Source organism: Alligator sinensis, unplaced genomic scaffold (genome assembly GCF_000455745.1).
Source record: "Alligator sinensis unplaced genomic scaffold, ASM45574v1 scaffold1244_1, whole genome shotgun sequence".
NCBI classification, from domain to species: domain Eukaryota; kingdom Metazoa; phylum Chordata; order Crocodylia; family Alligatoridae; genus Alligator; species Alligator sinensis.
In genome coordinates, this window is record NW_005842591.1 from 913,355 (window position 1) to 926,779 (window position 13,425).

Here is a 13,425-nt window from a genome sequence, read left to right on the forward strand (position 1 = left end):
CACGCACGGCCGGGTCCTGCCGGCCCCGGGCTCGGCCCTCCTGCGCGGGTCTGTACCGCGGCCCCCCGCTGACCCTGCGCGGCCTCGGCCCACGGACCCGCCGCCGCCCCCTCCCTGGGCTTCGCTGCAGTTCCCTCCCCCGGGACCCCGCCGGGGGGGCGGGGATCCACCGGACCCAGGGTTCCCGTAGTGGCTTGCATCTTTCTCCCTTTCAGGTTCTGAAACCCAGGTTTGGGGGGGTCGCGTCTTCGCTGGCCTCGGGGCCCAGCTGGAGGGGATTGGGCGCGGGCGTCCCTTGGGGAGTACGACCCGCGCTTGCACGAGCGAAGGGGCGCAGCGCGCTAGTAGCGGCTGGCTGGGCAAGACCGACTGGCTTCAGGGTCACGCTTTGAAGGGAAACTTGCGGCAAGGTTTCGGTGGGTTGGCCCCGGGGCTGGGACTCGAGATTCAGGCCGAGTTTCCTGCGCTTCTGCACGCTTCCTTCGTGCTGTGGGCAAATCTTTGTGGACTGGTAGTGAAATTGGAATAAGAGACGATAGAAATATAAGATCTTACGATCATACATTGAAGGTGCGTTTAGGTGCTCGGGTACGTTAACACGGATGGGCAGCGTAAGAATTGAAAATAGGTGGAAATTAGTAGCGCAGCATTTTAAAGGCTGCCTGTGATGTGGTAATATTGGGGGAAGCCCTTTGTCAGAAAACTCAGGACCAGAGCCAGGGTTTTATCCCTTCACACAATACGTAACCGTGGGGACATCTTGGGGACTGCTTACGAAGAACAGTTCGGGCCTGTGTGCCGTTTCCCTAGGGTTGGACAGAGCCGAGCAGTGCATGTGCCTACAAATCGGAGATTACGTTTCTGCTAGCCATGGGTAAAAGCATGTGATTTGAATCGGTCAATATTAAATACTCTTAAAGCTCAAGCTTATGGATTTAACAGTATTACCTCTCTGAGGAAGAAATGGTTCAGTTGAGGAGGTGAGACGCATCTAAATTCTGTGCAAAACATTACTGTGGAACCAGCTTTGGCGCTGCGTTTCTTTTAGCCTTGTAACTGCACCTGCCCCTTCAGCCAGGGTGCAGGGCTGAGTTTCACATGCGTTTAAAAACTGGTGTGAAGGGCCCTGGTGCTGCGTCCCTGAGAGTCCTTCTATACCTAGGATCCGAAGGGTAGTGTGGCTGGCACGTTGGCTCGTTTCTGTTGCTGTTTTGCTGGGGTGGCATCTTTGCATAATGAAGATGCACTTCAGAATTTGCCAGCCCTTTCCCTGTCTGATTTTGAAAGGCCTGCACCACTTACGCAACCGCTTTGCAAGTTTCAGCAGCACAGGGTTCAAGCAGCCGCTTACAGGTCTGGCAGCGAATGGCTTGGCCCCGGCCTGGGTGGAGAATGTCAGCTCGGATGAAGACGCGTATGAGGACGTCTTTTGCAAGCTAGATAAAGTTCTCCTGGCTTGAGGGAAAGCCTGAAGAAAGAGTTCAGGCTTCATTCTCTCAATGGCCTTATGTTAAGCTACCAGTTAGCTTTTATGACAGTTTTACATTTCTCATCTTGTTTTCCCGTAGATGGGAGCTTCGCAGTGGAACGTGGGATCCTGTTGTGTTAACATGTTCACGCCTCAGTTTTTGTGTGGCCTCATTTTACTTTTGCTTGTAGATTACACATAGTAACCTGGAACGTTGGCACAGCTTCCCCCCCTCCCGACGTCACTGACTTACTTCAGCTCGGTTCGCAAGGCCTGGACGTGGACATGTATGTTATTGGGTAGGTATATATTAAAGGACATTCTAGAGAGGGTGCTTCAAGTTTACTGCCAATATGTTGGGTTTTGGTGACTTGCTCAGAGCTTTTGAAGAGCTGCTATTACTGTGATGGCTGTTCAAAGGTGACTAATCTCCCAGTAAGGGTATCATAATATCATTAGCTGCTAAGGCCTGTGAATGGAGTTTGTGAATGTTGTGATGGATAGCTGGATTGCTTGTGTCCTCAACCCTCTTCTTCCATCTTCTGACAGGACTGAGCCATGCCCTCTAAATACATACAACACTGAGTTTTTGGTGGGAGGATTTCTCTGCTAGAGAGCAGCGTACAAAATGATTCCCCATAGGAAAAGTGTCCAGTGAATGAGGATAGAATTGCTTAGGGCACACAACAAATAGTGGAGAAGGTTTTCCTCGACTTGCAGTAACCATGAAGAATTAGCGTATGTTTCTGTTCCAGTGTAATGCTGTATCACAAAAGTAAGTGCTGCAGGCCCTGATAAGTGTGTTGCTTCCTCAAAAAAACTTAAGAATTTTTAAATCCTGACATCACTGGCAGTTAGTAACCACCCTGCCCTGCGCACTATGATCAAAGACATTGGGGGAGCGTGTGCTTGAGCAGCATCTCCCTGCCTACTATGTTAGTTAAGATGTTTGTATCCTTAGGCTTGTATTACCCCAAGACTGTGCCAACAGAGAGGTGATCTATCAGAGCATCCTTTAGTCAAATCGGCCTTTTCTCCATCCTTTGGCTAAAATGCATTAGTGCTTCATTACACATATCACCTGTTGCACACTAGCTTCTGTCAGTCTGGGTTTGCTTTAAATTCTGACACTGAGTGTTGTTAAGCCCCTGCGATTTTTCCTGTTTTGACACTACCTGTATGGATGGGTTACATTGCGTCTCAGGTCAGATCAGAATGAAAGGCCAGTGTACCTGCTTTTGGAGAGGTTTACTTGGATGCCATGGTTCTAGCCTTAGCTTTTTGTCCCCTTGTGAAGTTTTGGGGGTTCTGTCGGTATCTAAGGCTAGGCTGAGCACAGGGTCTGAGTAAACCCCGGTGTGTTCAGTTTACAGGAGGTGAACTCGAAGATTGTGAATTTCCTTTCTGATTTGGCATTTGATGATCCATGGAGCACTTTCTTCATGGATGTTCTTTCTCCTTTGGGTTATATCAAGGTAAGTACTTGGTTCAATAATTAGTTTAGCACAGAACAAATGAGTCCTTGACATCTCCACCCATTTTTCTTTGCTGAAAATGATTTCTGTAATAGGTGTGTGCATACTTTGGCAGCTGGTATTGAGTGCATTTCTGCACACACTAGTAGTCTTTGCACAGAAGTCCCGCTGAAGCAATTCTCTGGGGTCATGTCCTGCTCGCTTGTTTTTACAGGCATTTGGAGAGACTTATCCCTGATCTTGGCACCCTTGGTTTTCGCAGCAAGAATCGCATATGTGGGCTTTCATTTCTCATTCTGAACAGGAGGCCTTGTTAACATTTTGCAGTGAACATGCCAGTAAATTCTGTCCTGAAGTTATTTGTGTGGTTGTCACCACCATAGAGCCAGTGCTGTAGAACCATGCAGCCAGGATCTCCATTGGTATTGCTCGTGTTTTAATGAGTGTAAATTCCCAAGGAATAGAGAAATTAATTTTAGCTCAAATGACCCCAGCCAGGTAGGCATCGAGCCGCTTCTTAAAGACCCCCAGGGTAGGAGCCAGCACCACTTCCCTTGGAAGTTGGTTCCAGATCCTAGCCACCCTGACTGTGAAGTAGTTCCTACGGATGTCTAATCTAAACCTACTCTCCAACAACTTGTGGCCGTTATTCCTTGTTATCCTGGGGGGCGCTAGGGGAAACAAGGTCTCCCCCAAACCCTTCTGGTCCCCCCTAGTGAGTTTATAGGCGGTCACCAGGTCCCCCCTCAGCCTTCTCTTGTGAAGGCTGAACAGGTTCAGGTCCCGTAGCCTCTCGTTGTAGGGTCTGCCCTGCAGTCCCCCAATCCCCGGGATCATTTTAAGCAATGACTGTGATTTCCATGGTGCTTGGTAAGATACTTTGTACTTGTAATATGAGTGGAAATACCCTGCTTTTGAAGTGGGGAAAAAATGTAATGAGTGTTCAGCTAATTTCTGAAAAGTTTTTGCTGAAGTTGAGGAAGGGTCTGGAATTTCATAAAGAATGCTTGGGTGACACAGCTGCATGTAGTCAACTAGTTCAGTGAAAACAATCTTAAAGCTTGTAATTTAGCAAAAAAAATGTTGTTAAGCATCTAATTAGGCAGTTTTACAGAAGAATGAAACTTCTTTTCAGTCCTGAATGAGGAGTGTAAGAGACTCTGTATTCCAAGGATGTAGTATGTCTGAATTTCAGGAGAGAGCAGTGTTTCTGACAAACAGACACAACATGGTCACAAAGTAAAACTAGATGATTGAAACATCTGATGCAGTTAATGTTAATGTCTATATGTTACCATATTTTTCATGAACTGTCTGTCCCCAGACAAGATCAGCACCTTGTTTTGGGACAGCAGAATGAAGGCAAAAGCAGGCTTTTTCCAGATCTCATGGAGCAGTCTGCTGTTTAGCATTACTCACTCTCCTTGTAAACTCTGCAGCTCAAGCTTTAACCCCTTCACAGCTCGTGATGTAGGAGTGAATGTAGGATTCAGTGCTGCATGACTGCAAATTGCTTCTCATTTACCAAACACAATCCAGCACATACTGAATGATCTAATAAGACTGTTTCGTGATATAGTGGCTCTGTTACCACTCTTCACTTCAGCCCAAGGTGAAAGTAATCTGTACTAGAGGAATCTTTTTTTATCTGAAAGTTCTTGATAAAATGGGGTGTAGCACTAAAATGCAAGTCCTTGGGCTCAATTTTCTGTCTTATGTCATTTAAGATAGCCACTTATATTGACCGAGCTGAAATCCATAATTTCCTAACTAGGCTTCTTTCTAGACATTTATTTCTGGCAATAAGTGGATGGCTGCATGGCTGGAAACTATAGGCTAATGAGGCAGTAAAAGATTAATAGCTGGTCTTTGGAAGCTGTCATATTTTTCATATAATTAATATTTTGAGGCCAGGTCATATATGGAAAATAAATGTATATTAAAAAGACTGGGGTGGGGATACTGGGGTATTCAGTAACATGAAACACTTTGTTAGCTTCACCGGAGTCAGACAATTCAGGACAGAGTCTTTGAATTACAAGCTACTTGGTGCAAATATGTTCCAAAGTCACTGACAATACTTGGTGCTCAACCTGACGCACCCTAATGGGCCATGCCTTTTAGAGAGTGGGTGCTGAGCCATTTCTAAAATGCTCCAGTCATCAGTCCTCTGCTGTTTACTGTAACAGGAATGTTGATTAAATAGTCATACCTTCTCAGGTTCTGAAAACTAACCCTCGGTTGTTGAAATGTTCAACTTTCCTCCAAGTTCTTCAGTACCGTTATGCATTTTCAGGGGAAAATATCCACAATCCATGAAAAGGTCAAAAATTTAAGGGCAGCATAGTATTGACTTTAATTGCAGCGTAAGTAACGAAGAACGCAGTACTGATCAGTTTCATACTGCATAAAAGCAGTCTGTTTTTAACGTGCAAGTACCATTAGTCTTTCCAGTTTGGGGCAGCAAGTACTTCTGGTTCTTTGTCACAGGTCAAACTTGCCATGGACAACACTGGGCATGAGGTATATAATAGTCTTTGACTAAAGCTTTCCATGGAAGAAATTTAAATAGTCGTGGTATTCACAGGTACCTCTAGAACTGATCATGCTTCTCTTTGTTCTTTGACTTTTGCAGCTCTCCTCCATTCGCATGCAGGGATTACTACTTATGGTCTTTGTGAAGCACGCTCATGTTCCCTTTATACGGGACATTCACACTCATTATACTCGCACGGGCCTCTATGGATATTGGGTAAAGAATATCTAAGAGCTGGCTGCACCGGGTACTGGGTGATTACTAGGGATCCTGGTTTTCTCTGTTTAACCCCTGCGTGCCCTCCCATACCCCCCCATTTCTCTGATTAAACCCCCCTAAAGTCTGCATTTTTCTGCAATTAAAATGAAACACCACTGTATATATTGGTATTAGTTGAACACCGTGCTTTATTGATATATTTACAATTCTAAAGCAATTTGGAAGCCTGCCAGTGCCTCAATCATTAAAATAAAATAAATTCTAAATACCTCTATATTTTGGCATTTCATTCTGATTTTTTATCATGGAAAATCAGAGTTCCCCCTGCCCCCTTCACTCACCAGAACACGGTCCAGCTGTGGCTGTCCTCTCCCCCCCACTACTTTGCGGTGCTGAGTAACCCTGATATGCCAGTGTCCTGCCCCTGTCCATGTTGTTGCCTCTCACTCTCGAGCCACAGCCTCCCCAGATATGTCATAGGCCCCCCTCGCTAGCTCCCTGTGCCTCTGTCCTGGGTACTGCCCCAGCTGGGCAGCACCCCCAACCCTAGCCGCCCACCTTGCCCCACTCCCTCAGCATGGCTGCCGCTGCCTCAGGCTTCACCCTCCACACCCCCGCCAACTTATCTGCGGGAGCTCTCCCCACAGGTTCCTGCATTTCTCGCTCTCAAAGGGAAAAACTTGCATTTACCTGCAGCAAACAGAAAACCTGGATCCCTGGAGATTACGTGATGGGGGGCTTCTGAGGGATGTATTGGAGAGGGCTGTGGTTTACTTGGCAGTGAATGTACTAGTGATAATTAAGGCCAGCAAGGACTGGTATGATTACCCACCATGACATTTTAGAATTTCACCAGTTTACTGACTGAGACTTCTGGCTATAACTTGAATACTGCCTCTAATTTAAAAACAACTGCAACTATTTCTTCCTTAAAAAAATAAAGAGTTTGAAATGTCATCGGTTGTAGTAATGGATGTATCTGCACTTGGTGACAATATTTTCAAAGAGTGCTGTTCCTTTTCCACATCAGGGGAACAAAGGAGGAGTCACAATTCGCCTTTCTCTTTATGGCCATATGATCTGCTTCATAAACTGCCATTTGCCAGCTCACATAGAGAATACGGATCAGCGACTGGATAACTTTGAGAAAATTCTGGAAATGCAGCAGTTGGAAGGAGAGAATGTACCAGGTGTCCTAGATCATGAGTGAGTCTTCCTCTTTTCCTCTTTTGTGGTTTTATTTCTGAGTTGCTTCTGAGATAATGGTATTTGTCATTGTCTTATTTCCATGATGCGAAGGTAGAATTCTGTCTAGGGAATTTTAAGTCTCTTCAATGGATGTGTTCCCTGAACCCTATACGACAGGGCTGGAAAAGATCTTGCAGAACAGGGATGGACAACCTTTTGTAAACTCAGGCTGTGGCTTGCACCCAGCAGGTGCCACAAACTCCCCTTCCCGTCTGGCTGCTCCAGCCATAGTGAGCAGAGGCTGCAGCAAGAAAAAGCAGCCCTTCACCTGGGCTGTAGCAGCTGACTGGAGCATCAGGAAGCCATAAGTGTGCCCTTAGCAAAAAAAATACAGACTGGATTTGACCTGTGTGAGCAGCCTTCAGGCAACAGGTTGCTGAGCCCTGTTTGTAGGGCAGGGTTGTCCTTGCCACCAGTCTCATTGTATTGCATTAGGTAAATGAATGTGCAAGTGAATGTGAAGTCCTTTAAAAGCTCAAAAAACATGCACACACTGAGATATTCCTTCAGTTCAGTGACAGATAGTTTTGTTTTTAAGCTGAATGTCTTTCCATTGTATTTGTGCAGTTTATTCTGCCATGTGGATTTGTTAGATTGTTAACTGATAAAACATCATCATCCTTGGTGGCTTGTCTCATTATTTTGTTACCCTTGGAATTATACCTTCACTCTGACTTTTAACTTAAATATGCCATTAATTGGTTGAGGTGATCAGTCTAAGTCGTTATTCTTTAATTTTACAGGAACTATGTAAAATGGTTTAAAGAACAAAAATAGAAGTAATGGCGTGGAGCTGGAATGGAATATTATGTTGGAGCCTGCATTTGCTCATAGTATTGTAGTTAAGGCTGAAACAAGCTTTCATCTCGAGAGGAATTCTAAAAAATATATTTATTACATGTAAACATCATGAATTGAAGAATCAATTCGGGGCAAAACTTTTAGAACTGTTTGAATTTTTGATGGTGGTTTGATGGAAATTTGGTTAATGTATATAAAGCCGTAGAATTCAGTTTTGAAGCGTTGCAGTATTTTCAATTCGTTTTTTCCTCTATTCCTTTTGTAAGAAATCTAAAACAATCTGAGATCTGCATATTGCTTTCCATGTGCTGGGAAATGCTAAGCAGGAAATATTTGTGCGGTATTGTCAGTTTTTCTCCATAGCTGAAAAGGAATAAACTTGTCATGTTCAGCTGTGGCAACAATATGCATCTGTTCAATGAAACCTTTTTTAGAGAGACTTTCTTGCCAGGTAAACTGTGCTGGGGAGATGCTATAGAAAAACCCATCTCTTCTCTAATGATGACAGCTTGTTTTCATGTGCTTGCACCAGCATTTTTTATTGACCAAGGCCATGAACTTCAAATCTGTATAGTAGTTAAGCACTGGCTTCCATCCCATTCCACAAATAAGTAACAGAGAGATTAAACAAGATTACATCTATGTTCTAATTTGGTAATCCTGACAGGATGCATGATTTTGAGATCAGGGATCAGATCCTAATCTCCCTGTTACTGCTTGCCAGTGCAGGGGGAGCCTGGGATCACGAGCACCACAAGTTGAAAGCCAGGTTCTTGGTGAACCAATGTAGTCCAGGGGCTGGGACTGACAAACAGCTGATTGTCAGCTCCAGCCCTGGGACCATACTGGAGTTTCCAGCCAGCTCTAGTGCAGTCCCCAGGGCTGGGACCTGCAGCCAAGGTGATTGTAGGTCTCGGCTCTTAAGATGGCGGGAGACTGGTATAGTCCCGGGGTCGGGGAAGCTGTCAGCCAAGCCCTGTCATGCAGCCAGCATCGGGCTGCATGATGAGGGACCCTGCCTTATGTTCAATTTAAGGTACAATGGAAAGCAAATGCAAAATTATTAAACTTGTTGTGGTATAATTTTGTGGCTGGTTTTGTGCTACCATTAATTTCGTGGATGTGTGGCTGGGTTACTATTTAAGCTGTGATTTAACGGGTTAATCGTATCTTAAGTGTAACATCTGGTGGAGGCCACACTTTCCCAGTACTGGGGTGAAACCTAGGACTGCTAATCTCCAATACGCAATATTTTGTCTAGCAAATGATTGTGTAAGCTACATGGGAATGCATCTTAAGTGATTCTTAAGGTGGCTGAAGTAAAGGAGACTGTCCAATACTCGTTGCTCAAGTGATAGTCCTGAAGTTCCAGGATTCAAACCTCCTTTTGACCCATAGGAGGGAAGGTTACAGTTGAAAGCATCAGACTTTTTCAGATTTTATAGGTGTTTTACATTTCAGTCATTTGATTGATTGATTTCTTTTCTCCCTGGCCTTAGGGATTTAAACCTGCTGTGGTATGCCAAGCCTATATACAAAACTCTGCAAATTAACTGTTGCTAACTGGGCTTTGTTTATGTTAAGATTCCACTAGAGCATGCTCCTTCAATGCAGATCATCAAAAGTGTGGGAATTGGAAGTGAAGGAAAAGGCATCCCGCTTTCCTTGCCACTTTCATGTTGTCTACAACACTGCTGATAATGCTCTCCACTGCTTCATAATTAATGTCACTTGCAACTCCATCACGTATAACAATAGCATGTAGCCCATGTTTAAAAAAATTATACTCTGGTGCAAAACTATAAGTCACCTAAGATTCTCTTGTGGTTAGCTGTGTTAATCTGTTCATACCACAAATTCCAAATGCTTTGGGAGTTATTCTGTCTTCATATTCCTGGAACTGCTGTTTAAGCCTGCACTGTACCACATTTTGCTTGAGCGATAGAAGTATAAGCCTCATGGAGAGCTACAATTTGTTATAAATGGCATGACAAGAAAGGTGAAAGGGCAAGAAATTAAGGAAATGTTTTCCACTTAAAGTCTTTCAGTTTCTTTCAGAAATTTGGGGTTGGTGGGCTTGTCCTGTAATCTTAACTGTCACTAAATAAAGCTCTTTTTAGTGGCATTTAGATTAGACATTAAGAAAATAAGCAATGGAGTAACCTATATTTCAAAATTGTTTTCCCTTCCTATGTTCACAGTCCCCTGAAACAGGCGCCTTTATGAGGGAGTTATAATCACTTACTATGTTTTTCCTTGTTTTAAGCATTCTCTTCTGGTTTGGAGATCTTAACTTCCGAATAGCAGATCATGGAATGCATTTTGTCCGAGAGTCAATAAATAAGTGCCGATACAACTTGCTATGGGAAAAGGATCAGGTATTGTCTATCTGTAATCCTCTCCTGATTCTAGCGCAAATGTGTCTTGGCTATTGTGTCGTGTTAACACTTACTGCTATTACTTTTCCTATCAGTGCTGTTTATATCCCTTGATCAGAGAGCTGATGTTGGGTAAATGAATACCTAATTTACCTAATAGTAATTAGGCGTTATGCACTTATTCTTAACTTAGTCCATATTGGAACTTGCTTAGCTGTGTAGGAATTCTTGCATTTCAGTTCTGAATACCATTAAGAGGTGTAGTACTTATTTCTTGCTGCATTAACTTACTAACTTGGCCCTAGTGCTCAGTCCCGATTGCAGCTTTCTCTGGACTTTGCTGGCTTGCAAATTGTCCTATTTTCTTGATTTTTCTGTTTCTTCCATCCTATTTAAATTACTGAAATGCTTTGGTTCTAGCATTCTGTTATATTCTGAATAGCTGTTACAGTATTTCTAAGAAGTGTAGTTAAAAGGTTATATTCATATATTCTCTATTTTCTTTCTCAAGTATGTTTCACTTAATAAAACATCAATTATTTTTGTGAGAAGTTTTTTCATCTTTCATGAAAGCTTTTTTTTTTTTAAACTTTAATTTTAAATTTTGCTTTAAATATTGTTCTTTACAGCATTGTCCATCATAATATTTCTTTTCAGTTAAATATGGCAAAGAAGAAGGAATCCTTTCTCAAAGAATTCATGGAGGGTCCTCTGCAGTTTAAACCAACCTACAAGTTTGATCTTTACACAGATGTGTATGACACCAGGTAAAAACACAATTGATTTGTGTTCAGGCAGGAAGTAGTCTGTTAAGAGGAACCTTGTGCCCCAAAGGTATCAGTTTGATCCAAAACATAATCTTAGGGGGGGGGTTTCCTCCAAATTGTTGTTCGACTATGAAGCTGTTGCATACATTAATTTTGCTGCCTGTTCTGTGGGCAGTGCTGAATAAATACATACTTCTGGGTTTTGAAATCACGTGTGGAGTGAACATGCCAACACTGGCCTGAATTGGCATTTGGGAAAACCAGATGGATGGTGCAAATTCCACTTTTTTTTCTAAACAATTGTTTTCAGGTGTGCAGTCATATTAAAACACCTTTTGGTTTTGAAGTTCTCCTTTTCAGGCCAAAGGTAACATTTTTTCCTTTTACAGCTTAAAAAAATTGAGAGAAGATCATAATGGCCATTAAGTCTCATCTCTTAGTTGAACCATGTTATAGCAGTTTATTCAGCTAAGAATTCCTGGCATTTGTGCCAGTGATTCATGGCTTAACTGTAACTTCTAGAAAGAGATCTTCACCAAGAGACGCCATGTCTACTATATCCCTTGACAAGCTGTTTTAATGGTTAATTACTGATAACAAATTTGCTACTTGTGCTTTCCAGTTAGATTTTCCCCCCCTCCCCCGCCATAAACTTCTAGTTATTAGCTTTTGTTATGCCTGTGAGAGTGTACTGCTTGCTTAAATAATGGTTTATAATGATTTCAGTATTTTGTATTTCATTCTGTGTACATCCTAATAGGCTTTTGTTTGCTTTGTAACCATGGTTGCACAATAATGCCTCCATTTATTTTTTATTGGCAATAGATTAGTTTAGAAACTGGCAAGGTTTACAGTATTCTTTCCAATATGCCTTACCTTACGTTTGCCATAATTTGTTTTTATCTGCCGTTGTGTTGCCCCTTTAGCTAGCTTGGTGAGTTCCTTCTAAAGATCCTGTGGTCAGGTCTGCTCTGCTGACTTTGGCTGGCAAAGCTGCTTGGTCAGGGGTGCAGTAAAATGGGATTCCTGACTGACATGGCTGTGCTGCTTAAAGCTCCTAGTTTAGATGTAGTTATACCAACAACAGCAGAGTGTTGCCAGTGCAAGTGGTCTACACTAGAAGCACTTTGACCTGTAGTAAGAGGCAACTTTGTATCAACAGATGGCTCCCAATGTAAATCTCCTGTGTTCATTTATATTAAACGGTGTATTTGGTTAAAAACGGACTGTTATTCTAACTGTGTGTTCTTCCTTTTTAGCTCATTTCAGGTTTCATAGCATTCAAAAGTGCAGGCCGTAAGAATTTTTAAAAAGTATGAATATGATCCAAGCTAGACAGATAAATTATCCTAACTTTATAAATTGTACTTGGCAAGTAATAACTTGCAAAGGTTATCAAAATGGCCTGAAGGTATAAATGGATAATTATACAAAACTGTTTGTCTGTGATTCATTATTTTCCTCAATTGTGGTGTTGGATGAAGCTACTATTGGGAAATTACAGAACTGAATTTCTGTATTTTTTGTTGTTGCTTTAAATATTCCAGAAAAGCATTTTTCAAGCAACATTTTTATAAAGATTTTAAGGTATTTACTCTTTTTCTCTAATTGCTTTAAACCTTAGTTGACTTTCTGCATGACGCATTTAAATGGAGAAGTTGATTCTTGGCCAACAGGAGTTTCGTACTGATCTTTATTTTTATTTCCAGGGAGCAGAAGACGCTCTTTTGGTTTAAGTAAGAAGATAATTTTTTGGATTTCGTAGATTGTAAATATTTTAGAAGCGAAGCAAAGCTCACGCTGAGATTTTTTAAAATTTGAGTCTTGTGTAATATTAAAAAAACCCCCTGCTTGCTTCTAATCTTTCTGAAGGAATTAACTGAATGTTATTAAGTTATAGCTTTGTCTCTTCTGCTGTACCATTAAGACGGTCACCAAAATTATTCATAATTTACTAACCTTGATCAAAAACACTGCACTCTAAGCACAAATGGATAGGTGTACTGGGACCAGCCATAATTCCAGTAATAAGTAAATTATGCATTATCTACACTTGACAAATCCTAATACAGTAACAGAATTGGGAGGGAGCTCCTAGGCCATAAAGTCTACTTCCCTAGTCTAAAGTCTATTTCATGGGACTTTAGGTTATTTAATCTGAATATTGTGAGCAGTCTTTATGACTTCCTGAAAGGTATACTTAAATACCTTTATTGTGTACATTAAGTTCTTTAAGGCTAATGGATTTTTTTTTGACTTGCTGAAGGGAGAACAGGGCCACATGCCCCCCCCCCCCCCGCCCCCCCCCCCCCCCAGTCTCTAGGATCTGCAGTCCAAAATCACAGCTGCAGGACTCAGCAGGGTTGCTTATCACTTTCTTTTCCTGGTTCCAGGAAGAGATTTGCAGTCCACAGTTTGTGTCCATTGAAAGATACTGAATATATAAAGATGCATATTTATTGGAAGGTACCAAATGTGTACATGTAAAAAAATATATGCATGTGCACATGCACGTGCATATAAAATTCTGGCT

At 42.3% G+C, this 13,425-nt stretch overlaps 1 protein-coding gene across 1 annotated transcript in view; it reads left to right on the forward strand.

Annotated features, from left to right (window-relative positions):
* Positions 1-13,425, forward strand: part of INPP5K (inositol polyphosphate-5-phosphatase K) — a 28,651-nt gene that overhangs the window by 5,246 nt on the left and 9,980 nt on the right. The window contains exons 3-8 of the mRNA XM_014524299.2: positions 1,660-1,767; positions 2,835-2,943; positions 5,579-5,695; positions 6,729-6,904; positions 10,014-10,125; positions 10,783-10,892. Coding sequence (XP_014379785.1) covers positions 1,660-1,767; positions 2,835-2,943; positions 5,579-5,695; positions 6,729-6,904; positions 10,014-10,125; positions 10,783-10,892 — 732 coding nt within the window. The remainder of the gene's footprint in view (positions 1-1,659; positions 1,768-2,834; positions 2,944-5,578; positions 5,696-6,728; positions 6,905-10,013; positions 10,126-10,782; positions 10,893-13,425) is intronic.